General features: G+C 40.5%; 4 protein-coding genes across 8 annotated transcripts in view; 2 read left to right on the top strand and 2 right to left on the bottom strand.

Annotated features, from left to right (window-relative positions):
• The window catches only part of gas7b (growth arrest-specific 7b), a 66,706-nt gene extending 44,312 nt beyond the window's left edge, over positions 1-22,394 (bottom strand). The window contains exons 1-3 of one of the 4 annotated variants that reach the window (XM_044102486.1): positions 22,286-22,370; positions 21,054-21,298; positions 15,204-15,684 (exon numbers count right to left, since the gene is read on the bottom strand). In XM_044102486.1, coding sequence (XP_043958421.1) covers positions 15,204-15,383 — 180 coding nt within the window. In that variant the 5' untranslated portion in view covers positions 15,384-15,684; positions 21,054-21,298; positions 22,286-22,370. Of the gene's footprint in view, positions 1-1,982; positions 2,042-15,203; positions 15,685-21,053; positions 21,299-22,285 lie in introns of those variants that run through there. The other 3 variants (XM_044102485.1, XM_044102491.1, XM_044102489.1) reach the window with 3 other exon arrangements.
• On the top strand, positions 18,485-22,588 carry rsph1 (radial spoke head component 1). Of its 2 annotated transcripts, XM_044102500.1 has the most exons (8): positions 18,485-18,503; positions 18,653-18,736; positions 18,895-19,008; positions 19,101-19,206; positions 20,085-20,175; positions 21,476-21,611; positions 21,859-21,930; positions 22,343-22,564. In XM_044102500.1, the coding sequence occupies exons 2-8, from the start codon at positions 18,686-18,688 to the stop codon at positions 22,457-22,459; spliced, it is 687 nt and encodes a 228-aa protein (XP_043958435.1). In that variant the 5' UTR covers positions 18,485-18,503; positions 18,653-18,685; the 3' UTR covers positions 22,460-22,564. The 2 variants fall into 2 exon arrangements, with proteins under 2 accessions (XP_043958435.1, XP_043958434.1); XM_044102499.1 differs by lacking the exon at positions 18,485-18,503 and having other exon boundaries at positions 18,586-18,736; positions 22,343-22,588.
• Positions 22,589-22,876: 288 nt separating this feature from the next.
• On the top strand, positions 22,877-26,244 carry adprm (ADP-ribose/CDP-alcohol diphosphatase, manganese-dependent). The gene is made up of 3 exons (XM_044102498.1): positions 22,877-23,839; positions 25,181-25,300; positions 25,900-26,244. Exons 1-3 carry the CDS (start codon positions 23,275-23,277, stop codon positions 26,184-26,186), a joined length of 972 nt encoding a protein of 323 aa, XP_043958433.1. The 5' UTR covers positions 22,877-23,274; the 3' UTR covers positions 26,187-26,244.
• Positions 24,694-26,327, bottom strand: part of myocd (myocardin) — a 95,250-nt gene continuing 93,616 nt past the window's right edge. Inside the window, exon 14 of the transcript XR_006369294.1 lies at positions 24,694-25,261. The gene's annotated coding sequence lies outside the window, so the exon portion shown is untranslated. The remainder of the gene's footprint in view (positions 25,262-26,327) is intronic.

Raw genomic sequence — 26,327 nt, 5'->3', positions numbered from 1 at the left:
CGAAATAATTTTTACTAGATTCACATACAGATCCACAGCTGAAGAGTATTTGTAACATTCATGATGGCTAATAGAAGCAGCCCATTGCATTCCTCATCGTCCTGGGATTGTAAACAGAGGCGGGGACTTTCTTCCCTAAATAACAGACATTTCCCACATGCTTAAAAAAAAGGGAAAAAACATGCAACATCGCTTATTATGGAAAACAAAATATCTCGTGGTTTGTCTGTTTCAGTGACGCTGGCTCTCCGCCTGGAAAACCAAACGCAATTTGTTAAATTCCCTCAGAATATGGATTTGAGCAAATAGCTGGCCTCGCGCTGAGGCTGGAGGAGGAAGGAGCCGGTGTTGAACTAAAGCGCCCGGTTCACCTTTTACCTGGACTCTGACACTCAGCTGGAGCCTACAGGAAGTACTCTGCTTGTTCCCACTTCACAGTCATTAAAGGGAAGTTCAAACCTAACCGGATGAGCTACGCTGTAACCCGATTACTAAAGCGTCAAAAAAGAAGCGTTTGACTCCAGATCCCTCTATTTGACGAATCCAGGCAGTGAGGTTTCATTGGACAGAACTGGACGGGCTGAGAAGGTGACTCATGGTCGTCATGGACGCTGTCGCCATGGACGCTGTCTGAGATCACATGGTTGTTGAAATTCGCCCACTCACTTTCTTGCATGGGGGCGGCCAGAGTTTCAACAGGATTACTGGACGGGATTTACGACCAGAGTGACTCAGTGCCTCCTGACTTTTGAGTGCATCATTCGTGATAGGAACTTGTGAAAAAAGGGGTTGTTTTTTTTATTGTTTTCATTTGTTACTACAGGTGAATGACACACAGAGACAATGAAAAGTCCGAAATTTAAACACTGCAAAATATACACCAAGGGGGAAAAAAAAGGTATTGTTTCCTGTGTTATCTCATATTGGCACACACAGCCAGCTAAGGCACTAACTCCAAAAAGGCTTTTATTATTTGCAAGTGGAGCACAAAACTAAAGCAAGGGTGTCAAAAGTGCGTGGGGAGCATTCGCGCCCCCTGCACTGATTTATTGCGCTCCTCCAACTACAATTCAGCACAGAGACTTGATACAAATGGAGACTTAGAGTAAAACTGTGCTCAGAAGCTGATTTAAAAAAAGCTTCTTCTTTTTTTTTGCGGCACATTAGTCCTGGAATAATTTGCAAAAAGCCACAAATACTCCCAACAAATTGACATCTGAAACTCGTCTTGGAAAGCTGTTTAACTGAAGTGTGTAAATACTATTCTTAAATTATTTTATTTTATCTTTGTATTTTATATGAGGTATTAATATATTCAGTAGTTTTTTATTTTGTGTGTATTTGTAGGGGATTTTATGATACTTTAATCATCTGTACCTTTTAAGTATTGTTTCGTGTACTGAACAAGCGCTTTACTATTAGGCAGGTTGTCCTCAAAAAAAAGAGACTTTATCTCAAACAAACGACCAGGTAAAATAATGATTAAACAGATAAAAATAAAAAACACTCAATGTAATCTCTTCTCCATTAATCCCATAGTGAATAAGACCTGAGTTTTTTAATAAAAAGCTACCCAAATCCTGTTCTTATTGTTGCAAAAACAAAAGACTATTTTTGAATCAAGTCCAAAAGGATTTGCAAACTGGATGTCTTTCTTTTAATAAGGAAAGGAAAAAATGTTGTTATGTTTTGGATCAACATTGATTTACAGATCCATGGCGAAACGTAGTGATGGATGCAGCACTACCAAAACCCGGTCAAAAGTTGATGAACGGAGGTATAAATAGGCTATAAAAGAATCCTAAAGAATCAGCCGGCGCTGCAATGGAAAGGTTTACATCGAAAGCATGTTAGAATGGCATAGTCAAAGTTCAGATTTAAATCTAACAATCAAGACTTGAAGGCTGATGTTCGCAGCTAAGTGATTGTTCTCCACCAGCGACAATAGATAAAGTTCCAGAGAAGACAACAAAGATGCAAACCTGATACCGTAAGCCGCCACAGCAATTGTTGGACGACATGTTGCTCGCTGCGAGTTTGAACAGAATTTTTGGCCGTGCTGTTTGCTACGGAGATCAGAGGTCTTACGCTGTAAACTAAGGGGCAGATCCTGAGGAAAAGGCAAACAAACGTCCAGCTGTATACATACTGGAGTGCTGCTGTAAACAGCCGCAAGCGAGCGCACAGAAGCCTGTTCCATGGTGAGACGTAAACAGAGGGTGGGAGGGCATCTGTAGTTGGGAGTTTTGAAAAAGAGAAGAAAAAAAAAACAGCAGCAGAACACCAGGTGGCTCCTTCTCCCAGTTTAACGTGTCAGAGGGTTCTGGAAACAGAGGTATGACAGACACAGGAAGTGTCTGTTTCCTATTATTCTCCAGTAAATACCTCCACTTTCCCTTTCTGGGACACACGGTGTCACGTCCTGGGTTACTGGATGTTCACACGGATGCTGCTCATGCTGCACAAATGTTGATTCGACACCATCACCCAAAGGTTAGGGTCAGGTCACAGCTTACAGAGCTCTGATGGATGGGTTACTTGATGATAAGATACCCTTTAAATCTATATTGTTCTTGAAGAAAAAAGTCAATCAGTTCAAGCAATGAAGACTCCCCATTACATCTCTTTCAGAAAGAAAATGTGTTTTGTATTGGCAAAATGATCAATTCATTAAGAGAAGGCATTCAAAGACTGACCCCCAGGGAAAAAGATCCTCCAGAATATTTAAGCAATCATGAATCTCAAAAATGTGATCTTTGTCCAATCAGTGAACACACCATCAAGCACTTATGCAAAGCCAGAGCAGCAGAAAAATGGCTTTTCTTTGCAGGCATATTCAAGAACCGTCTCATTTGAATGAATCATTTGAATCATATCCATCATTTTAACATTGCTGTTTCTATACACTTTTGCACAAGTAGCAAAATGTAGCATGGCAAAACATGAGAAAGCAGCCAAGATGAAAAGAACCACGCTCTGACGGGGTCAAGAGCATTTGCTTTATACCACCTTAAAAAGAACAAGACATTGGGAGCTTCCAATCAAAGAACAAAACGTGGCACAACAGCTTATTCTTTTACATCTCCAAGAGTTGTAAAAGTAATAAGAAATGTCCTCATAGAGTCCTTAAAATGACACAAAATGTCTCATTTTGTGACATTTCTTCAAACTTCTGGAGCTTTATCAAACGTTTCTTTAACACCCACTGAAAAAAATTCACTGGCATCAGCAGAAAAAGTGTTAAAACTCTTGATAAACAAAAGATGTGGTCACACAATGATATGCCAACAAATTCTTTGGACCAACACATCGCATCGCGGCTGTTATCAATCTTCCTCAGGGGGAGACTGTAACACTGACCTCCTAACCCCACTCTGAGGGGAGAAGTTTCTCACATGTACTGTTGGAGCTCGGTGGAAAAATGCGCCTGGGATATGGCCGGAGTGACAAGCGGAGGAGGAGGAGTGAGAGAACGAGACATTCCTCAAGCGAAGGACGGAGTCAGGCAGAGGGACGGGGAGCGTATCTTCATCGAGTAGATATCGTTTTGGTTCAGGGGCAGATGTGGGAGCCTGAACCAGAGCCGCATTCCCCTGATCTAGACACTTCAGACACTCACAGAGCAGAAGGGATGCACATGTGTGTTCAGGCATGCACTCAGCCACACATGGATACTGTACATATGCTCGCACAAACTGTCATTGTTGACTATGAGTGTGTGTGTGTGTGTGTGTTTAGATGTTTGACTGCAGCTAACAAAGCTTGCTCTGTCTCATCCCGCCCCCTCTGTATTTATGTGAATCTCACAAGCCTTGCCGGTCTCTCTGGGACTCCTCCGCGCGTCCGCCGTACATAATGTGACCGACGCTGACCTGGGGTCGCACACACACAAGGCGCTCTCCTGAGAACAAGACCTTATCTGGATCAGATATGTTCCCAGGATCAGATATGGTAGCATGTCAGCCCATTTCTGCTTTCCACTGGAATTGTAGAACCTCGTCTGCCGCTGCACAGCAAACAACAGATTTCCCAATGGACACAACCATATCCTAAGTGTTTCACATGTCTAGTCAGAAGGAATTTTACTAATCTAGTTGCTCAGACGTTTCTATGAGTCAGTTTGACTCTAAGCTACAGGTGAGATTTATTCTTATCCAAACAGGCCTGATAAAACAGACGAAACACATGCCAGTGGTTGGGATTATGTATACTCAGTTGGGAAATGTCGGAAGGTAGACTTATACCACTTTACAAAGAACAATACGACTGATTGTATTTTTTATTCCCAAGTAACTTGGACTTCCCCCATAAGTACTTAACCTAAATCAATTGGTCTCTTGCTATTAAGATTATGGAAAGTTCTGAAGTTTTTGTAGAGGTCAAATATTCCACCAATAGGGGACAATTTGGCAGATGAAAGTCAGCATCCAGAGCAAACAAGGGTCAGTTACTAAAATAAAAATATGCAGAAATTTTAAAAGGTTACTAGCCTAGTAAAAGCCAACTCTTTGTTCTAAGTTTTGAATTACTTTTGGGAGGTGAGGACTCTGTGGAAGTTGTAAACAATTGGATTTAATTTTTACCCAATAACTAATGCTTGCATGTGATCTTTGCAATGCACCAGGTCAGTTGTGAAGGAAGCTATGCTATGACGCTTACCAGAAATTGCATCCACTACAAACAACAATCCCCCACTGTGAAGAGAGAAGTGCCAGCTAAACGACATGTTTGTAAGTAATAAAACGTTCCTCCTGCTCCACCTTTTATTGCTCAATATTTGAAAGTGTGACCAACACGGACTAAATGGCTTTATTCGCTTCCTACGCTACCCTTGCCAATCAACGACCACAAGCAGACTACCATTTAAAAACATTGCAAGACAATCAACGTCATCGTTCACAACTCCTCCTATTTGCCGACAGGGCGGGTTGAAATTCATTGTGAGAAATCGAGCTCAAAGGGAGAAATCCCAGGTGACGAAATGAGGTTAGATGAGAATTGAGCGGAATTGCTTGGGAAGGCAATGACAAAGCTGAAAGATCATAGCTGAGACGCACAGAGCAATCACAACCCCCTTCCCAAAAACAGAGTCAGCATGTGGAAACTAAAGGAGTGCCACCCATCAGTCTTAATAAGATAGCTCTGTTTGGAAACTTTACTTTGAAAGCTATTGGCTGATCTCCAAAGTAACAAACCACAGATTACTTGAGACAAAAAGGGTTCTGTCTGTAGCATCACTGGGAATTAACAGATTATGACCAAGTCGTGTTTAAATTTCTTTCCCCCTTCAGTCATTAAAAACAAACATTAACTTCCTTTGCCAACACCCCAGCAGGTTAAGGCATATGGTCTCCCTTCCAGAGGCTGATTCTGTGGCGGTGTTTAAGGGGAGTTTTACTCTCCACTATCATCTGCAGTCCCATGACTCTTCAAGACAGAGTCTTTTCTCAAAGTGAGCAGCTGATGCAACCTTTCTGAACAAGACAAGGACTTTACAAACTGGCATTTTATAAATGGTGACCTACTGTCTCTTGGAGTTTTGTTTACTTGTGAGATTAGGACAGAGCATGAGATGGATGAACTGGGGCATCATCTCGGTGCTGCTTTCAACTGTCTTGATGAAGAAATACCTGAGATGAACGCCAAAGCTCTCAATTCACCAGAGCATCTCAACACGCCACTATTCTTGTGAAAGAATAGTGGAGTGTGAAAGACGTGTCAAAAGGGCGGGACCCAGAATATACATCGGTAAAGTACAGAGGGTTCTAAGCCAGGCTCAGCCTTAGAGACAGAGAGTAAAACCAGTTCCTTTAGGAGTCAGCAGAGGTGCCTTGAAAACCTTAGGGAGGTTTTCGAGGCAAATCCCATTAGGGGAAGACACTGATGCAGAAAACAAAGCACAGTGGAGATCCTTCATTTCCCTTATGATCAAGAAACTCTCTTGAATTGTCAGGAGCAATGAGGGAGTGTTGCAGAGGAAAGGGATATTGGGGAAATGTGTTGTATATTTTCTGTACAACCTATTTCCAATCCTAAATTTCCTCTGCAAAATTCTGAGCAATGTAATAATGCACAGATTAAAATATATTAATTCATTACAGTGACGTCGAGAGGGATGGATGATTAAACTGATGGACGGACAACAGGACAGGGAATGAAGACTCAAGATACACATCCATATTTGTCTGCATTGTTTTTCATTCTTCCCTACAACTGGAAACTCCCTTTAAATTCCCCATATTTTCCAGATTGTGCTTCAATTCACAAATCGATATCAGAAACTTTTTTTCTTGTTTCTTGAAAATTAATCATACTTTTTGTCTGTGTAACTTAAAGCTTAACTTTCATACTTTTGACTGTTGCTGTTGACAGATTTTATTCCTGCTATTCTTTCCTTCAGCAAAAAAAAAACAACAAAAAAACAACTAATCATCTGGTTTGGCTTTTGTGATTTACACATAGTTCAAGTCACTTAATGGATGCTCATAGAAACAAAAACAGTGCTATTTAAAGAACTAAACTTAGCACACAAGCATTAGAGAAGCATTTAAAAAAGGAACCACAGTATTTTCATCTGGACCTTTCTCATGAATCCCTGCAGACTGCAAGAATCAACAGAGGAGTAATTCAGAGGATTTTGGCTGATCTCTTTCAGTTATGGTGACTAAAACCTGGAAGAAGCCAGAGTTAAAAATAACAGTAATTACTCTGAATGTATTCTGGTGTACAGTCAAGCTGCGGTGATGAAGGCTTAAATTAGCTCTCAAATTCTGCCTCGTTATCTTAATAGTTTCTTTCTAAACTGCAGGGACAACCAGCGGTCGTGTTGGACAAGCTATCTGTTTGGACCGTTGCTATGCAACAAAGCTTTATTTCTGCACTACCTGGCAGTTCCACAAATAGATGGAATAGATGTGCAAAAATCCACAAATCTATTTTGCCTCGTGAAAACAAACACCAGATTGTGGTTTATCTGGGCCTCGCAGTCAGCACTTCACAACCACTAAAGCTGATATTTCACACCTCCACTCTGAATATGTTCTGCGAAACTGTGTTTCTGGATGACATCAGCACAGTGGGATGGTAGCCGTGGTGGTGTTGGTTTTCCAGTACGGAGGGGAAACACCCGGCTGTGTGCTGGAGGCTGCGCGGCAGTGATGTGACCTCAGGCGTTCCTCTGCAGGGATGAAACCCAGAGCAAATCCAAACCCCCGCTACAAGCCTGCCGCCGCCCGCTGCTTCATAACAGCTGACTCTGCAGCGGGAGAGCCACTGGAGAGACGAAAGGGCTCGCAAATTTACCACTTGTTGCAAAGTGCTTCTTGTAGTTCCCTTGGCTACAGGTAACATAATGAGAAAGGAATCCAGAGAACAGAAGCAGTGATGCTGAAATAAAAGAGGCCAGTTCAATTTAGAGATTTAGAGACAAACAAAAATCTAGGATGGGATCTAGATTAGAGAAAACAAGATATGCAAAAGCTTTAAAAACAAAAAAAAGTTATGCTTTCAACCCTGCTAAAATATTCCGTGATACATTATAATATTGTACTCTGCAACTTTGTTATTTGGGTTTAAAGGTGAAGAAATGAAGTGGGATTCTATTCCGAATAGTGCATGTATACAGAAGTCATTGGTGTGGAATTCACAGTGTTCTGCTGAGTCATGACAGGGTATGTTACTTTTTCATGGCATTGCTGTCTGGTAGAGAATACTGCATGAAAGAAATTTCAATGCTCTGTGGTGGTAAAAAATTAAAAAGGAATTAGTCTGAATTAATCAGGCGGTGCTGTTAGTATTACTGTGAGTTTTAAGCATCCAGCATGCCGAAGTGAGAATATGCAGTGTTATAGCAGGTCATTACTGCAATATTTTGGTCACGGTGGTGTTGATTCTGTATCCTTAGTGGCTTTTTAGAGATGCTATTTAAGAAGTCTGAAGATACTGTGGCATTTTGGACTGTCTGGTGATTAAAACATGAGTGCTACAGTGTCAATTGTTAGTAAAGCTGTGAGAGGGGACTATTTTGCTGTGGGATCATGCCTTCCTACGTCATTGAAACAAAAGTCAAATGCTTTAATACACACAAGACAACTTTGGCTGTGATGGAGAATCAAGGTGCTACACATTTTGCTTCAAGTGTTTGTGTTACTACTGTGAACATGAAGGAAATCTCATTGCAAGCCGTGCCTGGTTAAAACACCAACAAACTGACTTTGAATTCAGAAATGATCGAAACTCCAACTGTAAAGAAACAACCACTAAGACTCTCAGCCAAACGAAGGCATTGCTGTGGTGAAGCGGGGGAGGAAGGATCCCCCTCCAGATGGCTTCCATTACATGTTAACTGCTCATGTTGATACGGCAACAATTCCTAGGGAGCCCTGGTTTCTTATGGAAATGCCATGTTGTGCCCCCAGAGCTCTGAAAGAATGTAATACAGTTGATAAAGCCAGCGACCCGGTGTGTGTCAACAAGGCATTCAATGACAGTCGTTTAGCAGATGGCCCCAAACACAGACCTCTGCATGGCGTCTTGTCATTCCCCTTTTTAAAAAGACACTTTCAAGCCAGAATCTGCTGTAGATATGCGCTGCAATGCTTGGTAAGTGTAGAGTATAACTCTACACTTATAAACTTGGAAAAATCCAATCTTTAACTTGGATAGATTTATCCAGGCATGAGAAACATAACTTATATTATGCTGACTTAAAACATCAGTAAAAAAATAAAATAAAATAAAATTATATTACATGTCAACCAGTTGATGGAGAAGAAAATTACTTTCTGTGCTTTGACAATAAACAAAACTGTGTGGAATTTGAAATACAATACTTCACTGGAATTACAGGATCATATCAATGAGTTTTGGTAGCAAGTAGCATTCCAGATGGGTAAAACAATGGATGAATGGGTCAATTGTCTTACAGGGTTAGCCCTTAAATGCCTTTATAGCATCCAGGCCGTCACAAACGTCTTAGCTGTTTTAGCATACTGCTGGCACTGGCTGGACCTGCTTCAGCTATTAGCACTTACTATGGTGGGACAACGGCCACATCTGGTTGAGCGTACTGTGTCGCCACCCGGGCAGTTTGTATGCAGATCAAGTCTTTGAATTACCTTGCATACTTTTGACTTTTCATGCCATCACCAACACTTTACTTCATCTTAAATTTGTCCGCCTAAACACCAGGGCAGTAGCTGGAAATATACTTTCAATAGTGTATTTGTTGGAAATCTTTGGGTATCTACATATTTATTATTTTTTGTTGTCTCGAGTATAATTCAATAATATTGTATCTATCTGAAAACTACATTTTTCAGTTTACTTTTTATCCGTGTTTGGGGCAGCTGACTTCCAAAATAACAGATCTACAAAACAAAACAAAATGACTAAGTAACTTTGTCTGGACGCAGCAGAGCACTGTGAAATCCACACCACTGATCCCTGTGTGCAAGCACAAGTCAGGGCATCAGAAGCAACAAACATACTTCAAAGACATCCCAAGGACTAATTTCTTTATGTTTAGATCCATTTAACAAGACACACAACACTGTGACAACCGATTTACAGTTGAATGGTCAACGGAGTTGGATGCAAAACTTCAATTTGGAGTGTACAAACTCACATTTGTAGGCATGAAATGTCTCAAAGTATATGACTCCAAAAGGTCAACAAGACATGACGAGCATATTTCCTAGGGTTTTATAGCTGGAAGCTGTTGAGAATAACCAATCCTGTGTTTTACTTACATCTCTTTTAGCTAGCAGCTGAGCTAAACCTAAAAGAAATGACATGTTAGGAAATGCAAATGAGAGTTTGGGTTAGAGGAAATGACACAGTAGGGAACGCCCTCTTTTAGGCCGTAGCTTAGATAGAGGGTAACAAAGGAGATCACAAACTCTTCTGGGGTGCCATGTTGTGTGTTACCTCCAGAAGATGGCAGGTCATATTGGACCAGCTGTATTTTGGCATGAAAATAAATGGAATCCATGAATTCAACTCACTGACTCTTCTTTAACCTCACACATCAAGAACGCAGCATGGAGAACGAATAACTCTCCACAAAGCCATCCAACTGCAAGATATTCAGCTATATATCAGGCCTATTTGGTTTAGTCTAACTAAACTGCACTAAAGCAATCAATGTGCATTTATTCACTGACCTGGGAAAATATTCTTACAGTGCTTCAGTTAAGTTCAACTTCACTGCTGTGAATGGAATGGATTTGTCAGAGTGCCAAAAAAAAAAAGTAATTCCTAATAAACTTCTGTCTATAAAGACTTAACATACTGCGTTGTGTTATAAGACAGGTTAAATATGGTCTAGTGAAAACACATCAGACACTGGTAGTGATTTAAGGATCACCGAAGCAGATTAACATGAAGACACCACAGTTATAGGACATTAGTCCCGAGGCCGACGCACAAACAACAACACAGTTAGAGAGAGGCTTGAAATAGTCCTGGCAGGACTAATCACCACAGGGAGGCTGGAAAATGACCTGCAGCCAAGCAGGTTGACTGAATGATTAAATAAAGTGTGTGTTTGCTGATAAAAGCTCTCTCTCTCTCTCTGTTTTGGACGAAACCTTCAGGAAGTTATTAGGCGTAAAAACATAAGTCATCATTACTGTTTCAACTCATTTGGGGTTTTTTTTTTTCCCCTTCTTCCTCATTAGATGAGCTGTGGGCCGTAATAAGCAAAGCTCTGGAATGAATCACTGTCATATGGCTCTGGATGCTCGGCGTCACCGTCTCCTTAGAAACACAATATCCTGCTGGCCTCTTTCTGACCCTGCTGGTCACAAGGGGTTTCATTTCAGGCCTCTTATATCAAAAAAGCAAACAAGATCCATGAACTTTTTATCAATACTCAGAAATGACATTTTAAAGATTCTGTCCACATTAGTTAATCTCTTTGCTAATTACATTAAAAAAATATACTGGAAAGATATTTTGTGCAGCATGTTTGCCAGATAATGTGATCAACATCATTTGTTTCTGAACTTTTTCCACCTTTAATCCGACAAACTTCCCAACATCAATATTCAGTTTCAACACTTCGCATTTTAGATACATTATTTGTATCCTTCAGCTAAAGCAACAGTTAGCAAATAGGCTACAAAGATCGAAATGATTTCAGTTTACAAAGGTATAAGTCAAGAGGAGGGTAAAAAAAAAAAAATCGACAATATATATATGATGAAAGTAGGCTACTAGTTAGTACTACACCACCAGTAATAATGGATTGAAACCCTTTATTACTAAGCAAACATACAGGCCTAGCTTAAATCTCCTTTGAGCTTTTAGTCACAAAAGAGAATCTTGGCACAAAAATATTACTGAACTCAGCCTAGAAACATTATTAGAACATATTTGTTCTAATAATGTTTTAGAACAATGATTTACATAAATTAAGAATGAGCATTTCTGATGACAAAATAAATATCTAACTGCAAAACATCTGATAGCCTATCCGGTAGCTAACATGAGCTTGTCTGATCCCTATCGGTCCTTTATTTAAGCAGTGGAACCCAAAAAAGGTGGAGCCAGAACCTAGAACTTTAATCTGGACTCAGCATAGCGACTGGTTTTGTAACTTCTGTGTTTTCTCACATTTAATGTATGCAAATTTAGGATCCTTCGCTTTATTAGCCACGCGACTTGTGGCAAAGTGCATTGCAGAGCAAGACCAGCTCCAGGAGACATGAATATGCACGCAATGTTTAATACAAGTGTATTAATATCAACTAACCTGAGCTTGAACCCAATATTAAACAATATTGTAATATTACACAAGGACTTCATTACACTGGCAATTAAATGGACAATGGTTTGTTTTGCTTGGAACAATGAAGTTGGTTGTAGGAAACCACAACAAGGAAGGTGACAACTGACACATCACACACCCTAATCTCCCCTCCACTGGGTGCCCCAACAATGCCGGCCTTCATCTGTGTGAGTGACGCACGTCAAGCCAGTGGTCAACTGTAATTGTGAAAGTACCACAGAAACCTGAAGCAGCAGTAGGGATGAGAAACGAAAAACCCCCGCAGTGGGGAAAAGCAGAAGTGGCTTTTGGTTCCACCGTTAGTCATTTCTCCGTGCCATCCTGCAGTTTCCACAACACGTAACTTTTAGACGCACCCCAGACCGCGAAACTTCTCAACTAAGATTGAATTTATCTCATTTTAATCCACCAAAGTGGCTCTCATTCAGCGCTGCCCCGGTAAAAAAAAAAAAAAAGGTAAAAAAAAGCAGCTGAAATCAATCGTTTTTCTCCGCTTCGTGGTTAAATACTCTGTCCTGTTCACTTCAAACAGAAAGTAGAGCAGGAGTCCGCTGAGGTAGATGTGAGGTTAGGTTTGCAGCGACAGCCCTGCAAATGTCCAGCCTGGCTTGGCTGCATGACTGGACTTTTTACTTGACTCAAATAAAAAAAGAATGTGAAGAAAGTGTGTGATAAGTCCACCACAGACTGAGATACATGCAACAGCGTGTTAGACTAACTGTAGATAAAAGAAAAAAAAAATTATAATGTGGCCGTGGAAGAGTATTTCTGCCATAAAACGACAAAAACGCATTTTCTGTATTTCTAGATTAATTTCACAGTTAGTGGGGGGAAAAGATGTACATTTGCAAGAAAAATAAGGTTCATTTTCCACGATGAAAGGAATGAAATGTCAAAACTTGGTTTTGGATATTCTCTTACATAATGTAAAACATTAGTGATAAAAAAAACCCCCAGAAGTATGAGCAGTAATTTCAGGAGATGAGCACAACTTGTATGTTTTGTAGCAAATGTCTGACTTTATAATATTTGTTAACTTCTGAGTTTTTTCCATGTAATTTTTTTTTTTTACTTTATAATGCCAAAAAATATCATGGCTAAGCCTTCAAAACATGGAAAACGGCTTTTCCATGTTTTGAAGGCAGAACCGGTCCAGATGAGTTTTTCTTGGAAATTTGTGACTTTTTGACAGAGAATAACCAAGTTTTTTTTTTTATGGTAAATAATCGTTTTGGTTGATACTTTTATTTTTTTGAGTTTTATCTACATTTGCCCTAATACTCCCTCATCTGTACGCATGAATGAATAAAGGTTAGGGATGTATGCTTGAATGGATAAAGGCGGATAATCTTATTATTGCTTCATAATTGCAGGGCAGTTTTTTTTTCTTTGTTTAATTACTGCTTATTAAAATTTATTAAAATTGGAAAGGGAAGGTCAGGCTTCGAAGAAAAAAAAATTATAATTTGGCATCATAAGAAAAGTCTAATCAGTGCATCTTTACCATTAGGAATTGATCATAGTTTAGCACTAAATTTGGTGAAGATGGATCCAGCTTCCCTCTGCAACTCTGCTTGCTCGTTATTGTCATTATACGAGCCCCAGACGTCTTCCATTTGCAGCTTTTGTAAACTACGGGGGAGACTTCAGAAGGGTCTGGGTCAACTGGCTTAGACCAACAAATATTTGCTTTTTATTTATTTTTATTTTTTTTATTTTACTCCAACTTGGACATTCAGAGCTCCAGCCTGACCACAAAGAGACACGCGACGCCAGGAAAGAAAAGTTACCAAGAAAGGCATTCAAAATGCTCCCAGTCAGACGCACATGTGAAACAACAACGAAGGACGCGTTTATTGTCACCGCGTCGAGTAAGGAGTCCAGTTCCTGTAACACCTGGGGCACAGAAGGAACCACTTCGATATGTTCTGTGCAGCTTTTTTTTCTTTTTTTTTTTTTACCCCCCATGCAAGTGCACAAATAATCTGTCAAATTCAGAAATGATCAGAGAGAGAACAGAGAACTAGCTCCAAACTTCAAAGCGCCAGCTGAGCAGGACCGGTCCAGATGAGTTCGAGTTGATCCTGCGCAGGCCGGGGAATGCCGAGCAGCTTAGCACCTTAGCGAAGACCCCGCCCCCGTCCCGTTCGGCTTCGTTCCGCTGGTGATAAGATAAGCATCGTTTTGTCTGAGTATGGGAGCTCGGAGCCCAGGAGAACGCGGTTCTGTGCGGAGCGCTTCCCAGTCAGGGCGGAGATTGTGATAAAGTTAGAACAAACTGACACAGTGAAGGTTGGTGCCACTGGCTCCTCCACTGTTATCGTCCCCAAAAAATAAATAAATAAATCAAAAACAAGCCCAAGGCAGACACAGGGTGGTGAGCAGTGGTGACCTTGAAGGGGGTCAGGAGGGGCCTGTGGTTCCACTGCTAAATTTGTGGTTTTAATGCAGATTAAACAGAGGACCTGGACATTTTTAATAAGTAAAAACATAAGAATATTGATTAAATGATTTATTTTATGTAGTAATTTTTCGTGGCCTGTCACAACAAATTTTAATGGAAGCTATTGCAAGAATTGATAATTCTGCTTTGTTGAGGTAGTTTATACTGTATTATACTGCTAATAGCGTCATGATAGTGATAGTAAAAGAACAGAAACAACAAATAAAATGAGGAAACAAAAATGTAAACAGTGAGATATTGAATACCATTTCCACACTTGGAAAGTACTGAAATCCAATGTTAGAATCTCCCATACTACATCTTTGACGGTAAAGTTCAAAGATTCTCTAAAAAATATGGGATCAAAATACAGGGGGAAAAAATCCAGGTCTTCAAACTGTCTTCAAGGAACTGAACAAATCATTTAAATGGACTGTGATGGAATAACATTTATTCCCTTTATTCTTCCACGTCACTTATTTATGCATGTGTTATTTTTTTCCTCCCTTATAGCCAGGTTTTTGATATTCCTTCCATCCTATGTTAAAAATAATAAATAAAACTTTCTAAATATTGCTGTGGCCTTTTGGTTTTTGATTTTACAACTCCAGCATTGGAAGTAGCCCCCTCTCCCTCCATCCCTCTGTTGCAGCAGATCCCCACAAAACTTCCTTGGGGATCAGACCGGGTGTGAGGGGTGGGGACAGCAGGGGTTATTGGGGGGCATTCAGAGAGAGAAAAGACCTGAGCACATCCCTGGAATGTGTTTGGAATGAGGAAGTGGCCCTGCCTGCAGATTGTTGGGAAGGTTGGAGTTAATTTGATAAGAAAAAGAGAGAGGGGGAAAAAAAATACACCACGGGAAAACAATTTACCAGCGCTTCAGTCTATGAGACAAGTTTTTGTTGAGCTAGTTTTCATTAATACCAGTAGCACAAATGAATCAAATTTCAAAAATAAAGTGCTTACCTCCAGAACCTGCACATAACTAGAGGGGAACCATCCCCTGGCTCCATCCTTCTCCCCTTCCCACCATCCTCCGGGTAGAGCCTGGGTCACCTTAATAATCTCTCCGGCCTCGAAACTCAGTCCCTGCTGGTGCTGCTCCCCGCTGAACGGGTACAAAGTTTTGCAGAACGAGCCAGACATCTCCGGAGCAAAACTTCCCACTTAGACAGCGGTGCCGTGGCCAGTGATGAACTCTCTCCCCCGCCCCTCCAGGTTCGCTCCGAAGAACACAAACTTAAATGTTCAAAAAGACGTGCGGAGTGGCTACGCTATCCAGTGATGTCCTCGACATGTGGGTGAGGCTGGTGGGAAGAAGGTGAGCAGGTTTTTCTCCTCCAGCTGCTCCTGTCAGAACGCCCCTCGGTTGCCGCTCTGTTGCTCCAGCTGCCCGTCTGCCAGCTCCGTTAAGACTCGCGCGCGCCGCTGTGAGGCTGCCGGTAGCCTGAAGGCAACAGACCGGAAGTTAGCGTGGTTCGCTTTCAAAATAAAACATGCCTATCCACCTCTTTCAGGTGGAGAGGCTACGCCCCAGCCACACATCAGCAAATGGTCTGAAAGCGATTTCGAAAAAAGATCAGTATTTTCTTTTTTTTTTTCTCAATAAAATACACTAAATAAAATCCAGCAGACAAGTTAATAAAAAAAATATGTCAAGAGAAGCGTAGGTTATAAAATAGTGACTAAATTTGATATTATGTCCTTCAGGAAAGGAGGAATTGCTAAAGTACCAAGTGTCTTGTTTCATCGAACTTCAATGAACCAATCCAATAATAAACGACACCAAGCAAGAGTGAGTAGCAGAAAAAGCTGTTTCGTGTTAACAGAAAGGATTTAAGTTTTTCATGGGCTCTCTGCTACTCAACTCACAAATGCACTGACCTAAGAAAATTACACAGGTTTATCAACATTCAAAGATGAAAGCATTGTTACAATCCACCACATGTAACCTGGTTGTATGTCTCTTTTGTTATAATTACACAAAATGTATTTGTTTTGGTTATTTGTATTGTTCCCTACCTGACTGAAAATTTGTCATTGTTTTAACTGTTACTTTAAGAGCAGAAGCCCCTCTTTTTTATTTCTTCTTCTGTGGTATTGTCTTTAAAATGTTTGCGTCCTGTAGGCCCTCCCCTTTTGTCATGTTGTCCTGCGGGAGAGGTGTGTACTGTTTATTTTCTATCTAAATGCATATTTATTTATAGATCTATTAAGTTAATTTTTGTTACGTACTTCTGTTTTGTGTAGGACTTGGAACGGGCAGCTTATAACACGGTTGTTTTCTGTTTGTTGTTCTCGTCAGGTATGTTGTATAAAAAAGGTTTATTTTGTTTATTGTTGTGAGACATGGTCCTTTTATCTAAACCCACTTCTGACTTGTTTGAATATGTGATTCAGTGTATCTATATATTTGTTTTTCTGTATTACACATTTTGCTGCATATTTACTTCAGCAAAAAAAAGGGACTTACCAGTGTCTTATATGGTAAAATGTTAAATATGTGGTAAAAAGGGGAAGTTATCAATTAATCAGTCAATCAAACGTATTTGTATTAAACCTTTCACCAACAAGGCAGTTCATAATTAACCATTTGGACCCTAACTCTGACCTGATATGTAAATTGCATATGAGAACCTATATAACACCATTTAGGCTTCATTATATGTCCAGTGATATTCCAGATGCTTGCACAAGATGCTTATTTGAAAAAGAAACTCTTCTCCATTGTCTTAAAATCCAGAAATTTTGGAAGGATGTTATCGGGTGTCTACCTGAATTGTTTAAGGTGAAAGTCCCTGTAGAGATTAAACTCTGTGTATTTGGAATATACCCAATGGCATTTAAACAATCGCAGAAGAAGGCTAAATTGATAGACTGTGGACTTATTCAAGCCAGGAGATCTATTGGAATCTACTGGAAAAACTAACATACATCGCCAAGGGTAAACAGTGGGACTTTAAGAACCTCTGGGAGCCATATATAAGCATCATAGGGACTGAAGGCGGAGCTTATTAATGGGTGTCTTGAATGGATGCCTTGACTACAGTTTCTATGTACATATTGTCTTTTTATTTTTCTCTGTGTTAATCTGAAGGGTTTTGTACATCTTTGGAACTAAACATGAATAGTGGGTGTGTGAGTGAATGTGAGTGTGTATACGTACATGTTAGCAATGTTAAGTTTGTTTGTGAGAGAAAATTCAATAAAATGTATGAAACCCTCCCCCCCCTAAAAACTCTGACCTGATAAAGAAGGCTGGTTCTGTTCTCAGGACTACTGTGGAATTATGGTGACTATTGTGCAAGGAAGGATTTTTCATAAAATGAAGAACATTGCAGACTACCCTGAGCATCCTCCTCATGATGTCTTCAGTCAGAAGCTTCTTCAGTTATGCTGTAATACAGACTGCTGCAGGTAATCCATCCTTCCCACAGCCACCAGCATCTAATAACTCTTTGAAGAATCTAATAATATGAGTTACAACAGCATTGATTTTCCATTTGGATTAAGAAAGTATTTTTGAACTGACTTGAGTTATGTTCATAGTTATTGCCTGCCTGTGTAAAAACAGACATTTAGCATGAAAAGTCAACAAGTGTGTCTTCAAGTTCCTCATTTGTGTTGTTCCTCGGTGCCACTGTGTGACACATCACATTTATTTTTAACCATAAAATAACACACTGGTATATGACGCACAGAGTCAACCATCTGGAGTTTTTTTTTTAATATTATTATTTGTGATGAATGAGCAAAACGTCTGCTGATACAAGGAACAAAAGGTACTCTGAAGCTTTAGTTCTGCTTCAAGCAAGCAGAGCTGATAACAAGATGAGGCTATCAGCTTTACTGCAGTCACTTGAATATTAAAAATGTTAAAAGTAGTTTACTTAAAGTCAGCTCTTCACAGGAATCTGAAGATACGCTATTAATAGAGATAAAATGGTTTTAAAACACTCTCTGCTGCACTCTGCTGGTGAGTGAGCAAAAGTGCAGGTTGTGAAGAAAGGGAAATTCTATATTTTCATGATAGAAATTAGTCAATAGGCTCGCACTAAAATATTAATATTGTGAGGTTCATTGTTAACGTGGAACTCAAACACCGGGTGCGGAAAAGCGAGTGAGAGCAAGGGTGGATCCTGGTCAGGTGATCACTGAGCATATTTATTAAAGAAAAATACTCGGAAATGTTTTTCCTTTTCTTTCTTTCGTACTAAACCCAGAACTCCTACTCCTACCAAATATTCTCCGTGAGAAAAAAAAGAGGTAAATAAGATGGAGAAGACAGTAAAACAGCGCTGCGTCGTTAGTTATTTGCGACTGCTGGTTGTCATGACAACGGCAAGCTAACACAAAAAAAAACCCTCCGTTTTTTTCTTTAAAGCTAGGTTTCAAGCCTTTGTATCTCTTTTTAGACTAAATAGCTGATTTTGAAGACATCCAGAACAATGTCGGATGAAAGCTCTGAGGAATTCGAGGACGACCACAATAAACTCGGGGTGAGATAAAGCAATTTGTGTGTTTACTGTGTTAGTACGGTATTGTAGCTGTAAGTTAAAAACAAAAGGGTAACTAGCATTGAGTGTACAGACTGACATTCGGCTGTGTGCGTGTGTGTGTGTGTGTGTGCGTGTGCGTACGTGTCCGACTGGTGCAGGAATATGAAGGGGGGAGAAATGAGACAGGGGAGAGACACGGACTCGGGAAGGCTCTTCTACCCAATGGAGACATCTACCAAGGATACTATGAGAACGGAAAGCGGCACGGAAGCGTGGGTTGGATATGAATATTGTTGGGTGGAGGTGGGGACATTAAATTGTCATGTGTTGTTTCTGGAATCTTTTTGACAGTTTTATCCAACAGGGGACATACCGCTTCAGGAACGGGGCAAGATATGTTGGAGATTATTTCCAGAACAAGAAACATGGGCAGGGAACGTTCTACTATCCAGATGGATCCAAATACGAAGGTAAGACCTGCCTGCTTTTAGAACAGGGGTTGCCGATGAAGAATGTTACAAAGGAGAGCAAAACAAAATAAATTAAATTGTTTAAAAAAAACAAACCCAAAAATCCTCCCGCCCCTTAAACTTTTAAAATTTATCTTGAATGAACAAAGTAGGTATGTGGTGTGTAATATAAATTAAAATAACTAGTTGTATCATGAGAAAAAATCAGAAAGACAACATTAAAATTATACCCTTCTTAAAGTTACAAATGTACTGATATGTAGATTTTTGATCATTTTCCTTGAAGGAAAATCAATAGAAAAAATCTTTTGGACCAGTTTGATTGATTATTATGAATTTTCTTTGCTCTGTTCTTAAAATATAAACAATAATTGAAAAGCACCATAGAATATCAAATTTGAATGTTGTGGTTTGTAACAGGTATTTATATATTTATGGGGAGAAACTTATATTTAAACATCAGAATACAATGAAACTTTGTCAATTTTGAAATTCAGCTTGTTTTTTCTTCTCTTTTTTTGAAGTTTCCACATACCATTGAACAAGTACTAGAAGTTGTTTTATAAAACAACTTAGGTGTATACGATAGGTGTATAGATAACCTCAAAACTAATCCTGTTTTCTTGAATGAAAGTAATAATACGGTTTTGGAGTAGCCTAACATTTATTGCTGTTAAATTGGTCTTTTGGTTATACATCATATAACTGTAAGACAGCAACAGTCATGTGGATCTGTGAAAAATTATTGCAATTTTTCTCAAATCCACACATCTTATACTTACTTGTATACTAGGTCATATTTGTCATAGGACACTTCTATCCTAAGAAAGGGCTTCGTGACATCAAACAGTGACTGGTGACTGTCTTTTACCTAATAGGATCTTGGATAGAAGACCAGAGAGAAGGCCGTGGTGTTTACACCTACCCCAATGGAGACATTTACGATGGAGAATGGCTGCAGCATTTGAGGTATATTTATGCACTCAGTAGCCATAACATTACGATTGCCTACCAATAAAGTATTGGCCCTCCTTTTGCTGTCCAAACTGTGCTGCCCCAGTGAGGGATAGACTCCATTAGACCTCGCAAGCTCTGTATTGGTATCTGGAACCTAGAGATTGCAAGGAATTCCATAAGTCCTGCAAAACTGGGCAAACACTGCACAACATTTTCAATGGTATCCTACTCCTGTTCTAATGTTCTCACATCATACAACATGACTGCAAACACCATAGCTGTGACACATTGGACTCTTGAATATGGATATGCAAAGAAGGAGAACAAAAACCCAGAAGAGTGGGGAGATGAGGGAATGGCCAACAAAAGCAAATGTTCTTCCTTAGCTAACGTTGCCATTCTGTAGAAATTGTAGAAAGTGTAAAAGAAGCACTCTTTTCATCTCTGTTCCAATGTTGCCGCATGCACAGTGTGAGGGGTTCAGGTAAGTTTGGTTTATGACCCTGGTGCTCTCTTGAGAGGTGACCAGAATTTACAAGCTTGACTTTTGTGTGAATGTACGCCTAACATGAATCGAGCTAAAATCCAGCCCAATCCCAAAAATTGTCGCATGCGTGGAAAAAACCCCCAGCTCGAAATCAGCCAAAAGTTACACAGTGTATATCTAGCCTAACGATTCAGCTGCTGGCTAGCTGCATCGTGGATCAGACTTCTTTGTCCAGCACATTCTACTGATGCCATTTGTAAAAGGATGGCCCACTGTTTGGGTAATTTTATTCAACCACGTTTTAACCCTACACAGTTATCAGTTTGGACGAGTGACAATGAACTTGAAACATCTAAAATGAAGCCTTGGTGTAAATTCAAACTGGAAGACTTTCTAGCCTCACCTGCAACATCCTATCGGTGCGTCTCGCTCATCATCATCGACCTATCAATGCCGGACCACGGCACGTCCTGGCCAATCACCGACCAAGCTCCAGCTGATAAGGACCTCCATCCATGGCATCTTCCGCTTTCCAGCTGCGCTCCAACAACCTCCGCCCCTTCTCCACCTCCACTCTCCTGGCTCTTCAGGCATCCATCCTTCACCGACCTCCACCACCAGTGTACAGGCCCAGGGGGGATGACATTCCTAATCAACATCAAGAATGCTCGTCTGAGCTTATTGCAAGTCACAGCTCGATGTCTTCAGCCGGGGCCCGAGCGCCAAAGAACTTTAATTCATGCATGTCAATAAACCTTTTTAATCGCTGTCTTTCTCCATTTGAGTCTCTCCAGATTGAAGTCAGTGTTGTTTTGTGATTTCCAGACATGGTCAGGGCACTTACCTCTACAAGGATACCGGTGCAAAGTACAAGGGAACATGGGAGAATGGCAATATGAATTCAGCTGGGGAATACATCTACACTAACCACAGATACCAGGGCATCTTTATCAAGAACACTGTAAGTTTGGATTCACAAACTGGTCAGCCAGTTTCATCTTTCATATACTTGCATGGTAGACTGAGTACGTTGTTAATGGTGCAGCGGTGACCAAATGTTTGGTTTTGCAAGTGTGAAAACCACAGTCCAATTTGCAATAGAGAAAACAATATGATTACTTTAACTGATGGTTTATTCTGAGTAGTGTTGACTACTATCATTAGCTAAATTAGGCGTCTTTGCCGATTTATGGAATCTTGTTTTGCAGCCTCAAGGACCTGGAAAGTATGTCTTTGACATTGGCTGTGAGCAACATGGAGAATACCGCAAACCAGACCAGGTACATCAACACTTATTTTTAACCCGTGGAAATCAATGAAATATATCAGTACTATAGACATAATAAATGCTTCTCTAAGTTTAAAAAAATTTGTTGCCATCAACACAATCTCCCTGCATTTGTATATCGTTGAAAGCACATGTTGAATTTTTTGGCTGCCGATAGGGTTGTAAAAATGACTGAATGCACACACAGCGTCTGTCACACAGACACACTGCCACCTGACATAACATTGTGCCAACCTAGTTTAATAATTTTGTCTCCAAAACTGCAACTCTTGTTTACACCATTGGGAATGTGGTCATAATTTTCTGCCTGATTTGTGTGTGTGAAATAAGTTGCTGCAATATCTTACGGATCATTTTCAAGCATTTCTTCTTGATTGGTCTGTGTCTCCCTCTGTTCTTTGTAGGATCAACCTGAGGAAACGATATCCTCCGATGGGGGCCCCAAGTGGTCTCCTGAGTATATTACTAGTCTGACATCAGACAGTCTCCCTGCAAAGGAAAATGAAGGGGGACAGCAGTAATCACATTTCCGAAATTGCCAATTTGCAGCAGAAACATACTTTACCTGAAAAAAACAACAACAACAAAAAACTACTTGTAGAACTAATTAAATATTAAGAAATAAAAAGTTTGAATGAAAACAAAAAACAGTATTGTTTTTTTTCCAATACTGGACCAAAATCTTATAGATAGATAAATACATGTTTTATTTATAAAGTTTTCTTCAAAGTACTCTTGTAACAACATCTCTACTTTAGTCTCATTCTCCTTACATAAAGCTTACATTCTCCTTACATATTAGGAAATTTATTGTAATAATGCATTAAACGTCCTCTTTTTACATTTTTATTTTAGAAAATATAAATTACAACCACAGAATTTTACTTATTAGACTGTTAAGGGTTAGTAACACCATTTTACAATGTAATTCAACTATTAGTTTACATGACAACGCTAATAAATAGTATTGTAACTGAGGCATTTCAACTGTCAAAAGGGACAAAGTGTTCCAAAATTATTGTAGTTTGGATTTAATGGCGGAGTAATGACTTTTTCTGGAGATATTTTTTGTATTTTGGTGCTTAGGTGTTCGTATATGCATTTCCATGGTTATACGGCTTTTATTTTTGAAAGAATGCGCCACCGGAAGTAGTTTTATTGTGCCGCACTGTAGTACACTAACGCCTCGGTGTTACGTGTGTGCTAGCGGTGTCCCAAAGTGAGATTGATCAGAAAACGGTATGTAAAGGTAATCCAGGAAGCTGGGTCTGGGGTCAGTGGTGTCGCTCCCTCGGTGGACACAGGAGTCCCGCTCTTTGGCAGAGAAACTCCAGTAATGGACCTCTGTTCACAACAACCGGCGCCGCTGTTTACATTCGGCGTGATCGCTGACATTCAGTACGCGGACATTGATGACGGATTCAATTTTTCCCGGACAAGGAAGCGGTACTACCGGAGCAGCCTGAAGCTGCTGCGAAACGCCTTGGAAAGTTGGTCCCACTCGGCCGTCAAGCCCGATTTCATCCTCCAGCTCGGGGACGTGATCGACGGCTTCAACAAGCCCAACGGCGCCTCGCAGCGAGCGCTGGACACGGTGATGCGGGAGTTCGCCTCCTGTCCCGTCAAGGTGCACCACGTATGGGGCAACCATGAGTTTTATAACTTCAGCAGGAGCCAGCTGATGGGATCGCCGCTGGACAGCAGCCTGTACGCGGACCGGAGACCGAAGCAGGGTGACATCTACGCCTACAGGTTTAGCCCGTTCCCCGGGTTTGTATTTGTTGTTTTGGATGCCTACGACGTGAGCCTGCTGGGCATACCGGAGTCCAGTGAACGTTATAACAAGGCTATGAATCTCATTAAGCTGCACAACGACAACGAGGATCTCAACTGTCCGCCAGGTATATACAGAGAGAAAAATATAATGTACATTTTGGACAAATGTACATCGAAAATGAAAGCAAGGTTGTTACTTTTCTTTACAAAACTATTTACAGCTGAACATTTTATTCACATTTTATTGTTAATGCGAAGTTCTGTGGCATTAACCATAGAACTCCGCAAATTGAAATTACAAAAATAAATTCGCTTATGGGAAACATATATATATATATATTCGAGGTGGCGTTTCAACCATGTCATTTCGCAGTACTGTCGGAAACGCTTTTTCACGCTACATGAGTCACGTGATCAACTTCAGGATGTTACTACTGGTGAAAACCATGAGAAAGACGACAGGAAATAGTAGGAGGATGATGGGTTTTTTTTTTGTTTCTTTCTTTCTTGACAGTGCACAGCTGGCTCCACTGTAGCTTTTACAGCTTGACATAATTCATAAAAAGTTGTGTCATAATCCTTCTGTAAAATTGCTTTCTACAGCGTCCCCATAACTCCTCATAATAGACCCTCCCAAGTATGTGCAAGTAAAGCGGCTTGTTGCTCAGACGCCTTGATGTCTTCTCTGATGTGCTTAGCATTGCGCCATGGCTCAAATATGAATATAATTAATTTAACTGTTTACATCCATTGCTGCCATTCTTAATTCAATGGAAACACCGCAATTGCGAAATTGTGCTTTTTCGACATTAGCAGAATATCAAAAAGGATTTGCGGATATTTGTAATGGAAATGCAGCTATTATCACATTACACCCATCCATCCCTCCATCCATCCATTTTCTTACACCCTTCTTCCCTAATGGGGTCGGGAGGGTTGCCGGTGCCCATCTCCAGCTGCGTCCCGGGCGAGAGGCGGGGCACACCTTGGACAGGTCGCCAGTCTGTCGCAGTACACCGATCAACTGGAATGTTTTATTTATTTTTTTAATTTGACAAACTCACACAGAGAAGTGTATAATTACGGAGTGCACGGAGAAAAAAAACGATGACTGATGTTGCATTTAGCTCCATCCATCTTGACGAAAACCCGTCCCACAGCATTATGCAGCCACCACTGTGTTTTGTTGTTAGATTGGTGTACAGGCCGGGTAAGCAAAACGCTTAGCACAGCGTTTTGCGACAGATGTTAAAGTAAAATTTTGATCACAGCTAGTGGGACATTCTTACGCATGTTTGCTCTATGCTCCACATTTCACCATTTTCCTTCTGTGCTACTTTGTGTCGCATAAAATCCTCAGAAGGTTGTGGTTGTGACACAACAAAATGCAAAAACATTAAAAAGAAATCAAATCAGCCTGTTCAAGTGATTTGTGGACTTCAACATGTCACTGTGCTTTTTCGCAGAGTTGCCGTGCCACAGTCGGTTTACGAAGTTCAACGGCGGGTTCAGTCAGGAACAACTGGACTGGCTGGACTCGGTGCTGTCTGTGGCGGATGAGAAACAAGAAAAAGTTATTCTCGTCAGTAAGTGAAAACTGTTCCAAGTCTTCTTTCTGGAATTCAGAAATTCTTTAAGTTGACAGAGAGTAAATATAATTTGGGAGGTTTGTTAATATTTGAACATGCTAAAGAGTAAAGTCAAGTAAAATCTACAGGTGTTTCAGTTAGCGTGAAACTGTGGAAAGAATTGGGTTAGGGTAGGGTAATTGATTTTACGTTTTTTGTGAGATTCTTTAACAGAGCCTTAAAATGTAAAATGATGAAAGCTTGATGTATATACAGTACAGACCAAGTGTTTGGTCCTTTTTCGGTAAATTGTTGCTTCACAATGTCGTAATTTTTTTGTTTTCTTTTTTTGTAACGTTGCTAATTTATTGTAAATAAAATGAATCTGGGATTTTTACCATCTGCCTACTAAGAACCTAACATTTTGACTGGGGCACTTTCCCCAACGTTTTTTTTATTGTTATTATTTTTTTATTTATTTCAAAAAATAACTTTTAAAAGTCTTTTTTCCTCAGGCAGATTGAAAGGCAGCTAAAATACGGTCAGCTAAAAGTCACGGAAGACAGAACCAAGTAGCAGGTGATTCCAATTGTTTTATCTCTTGCTTCCTTATCTAGGTCACGTTCCAGTGCACCCCGATTCCACGGATTATATCTGCCTCGCGTGGAACCAGGAGGAACTCCTGGCCATCACTCGCTCCCACAGCTGCGTGGTGTGTTATATGGCTGGCCACGCCCACGACGCCGGCTACTGCCTGGACACAGGCGTGCACTACCTGACGCAGGACGGGGTGATCGAGACCCAACCAGACAGCGACGCCTACGCCACGGTCTCCGTCTACCCGGACAGGATGGAGCTGACGGGGAGCGGCAGGGTCGTGGACCGAGTGTTTCTGTTTTCCTGATGACTCGGCCTATGTGGTACCGGGGGACGGTCGGGTCATTAAAATGTTCCGCACATTTTCTGACGGATTTTTCTGGGTCACTTTAATTGACGTGATGTACGTCTCCTAGCGGAAGACCGACAAATGAAGTAGGAGTATGCT

The sequence above is a fragment of the Gambusia affinis genome, linkage group LG20 (assembly GCF_019740435.1).
Source record: "Gambusia affinis linkage group LG20, SWU_Gaff_1.0, whole genome shotgun sequence".
In the NCBI taxonomy this organism is placed as follows: Eukaryota; Metazoa; Chordata; class Actinopteri; order Cyprinodontiformes; family Poeciliidae; genus Gambusia; species Gambusia affinis.
Note: the sequence above shows the minus strand (reverse complement) of the source record. Positions and strands in the feature narration are given on the sequence as shown.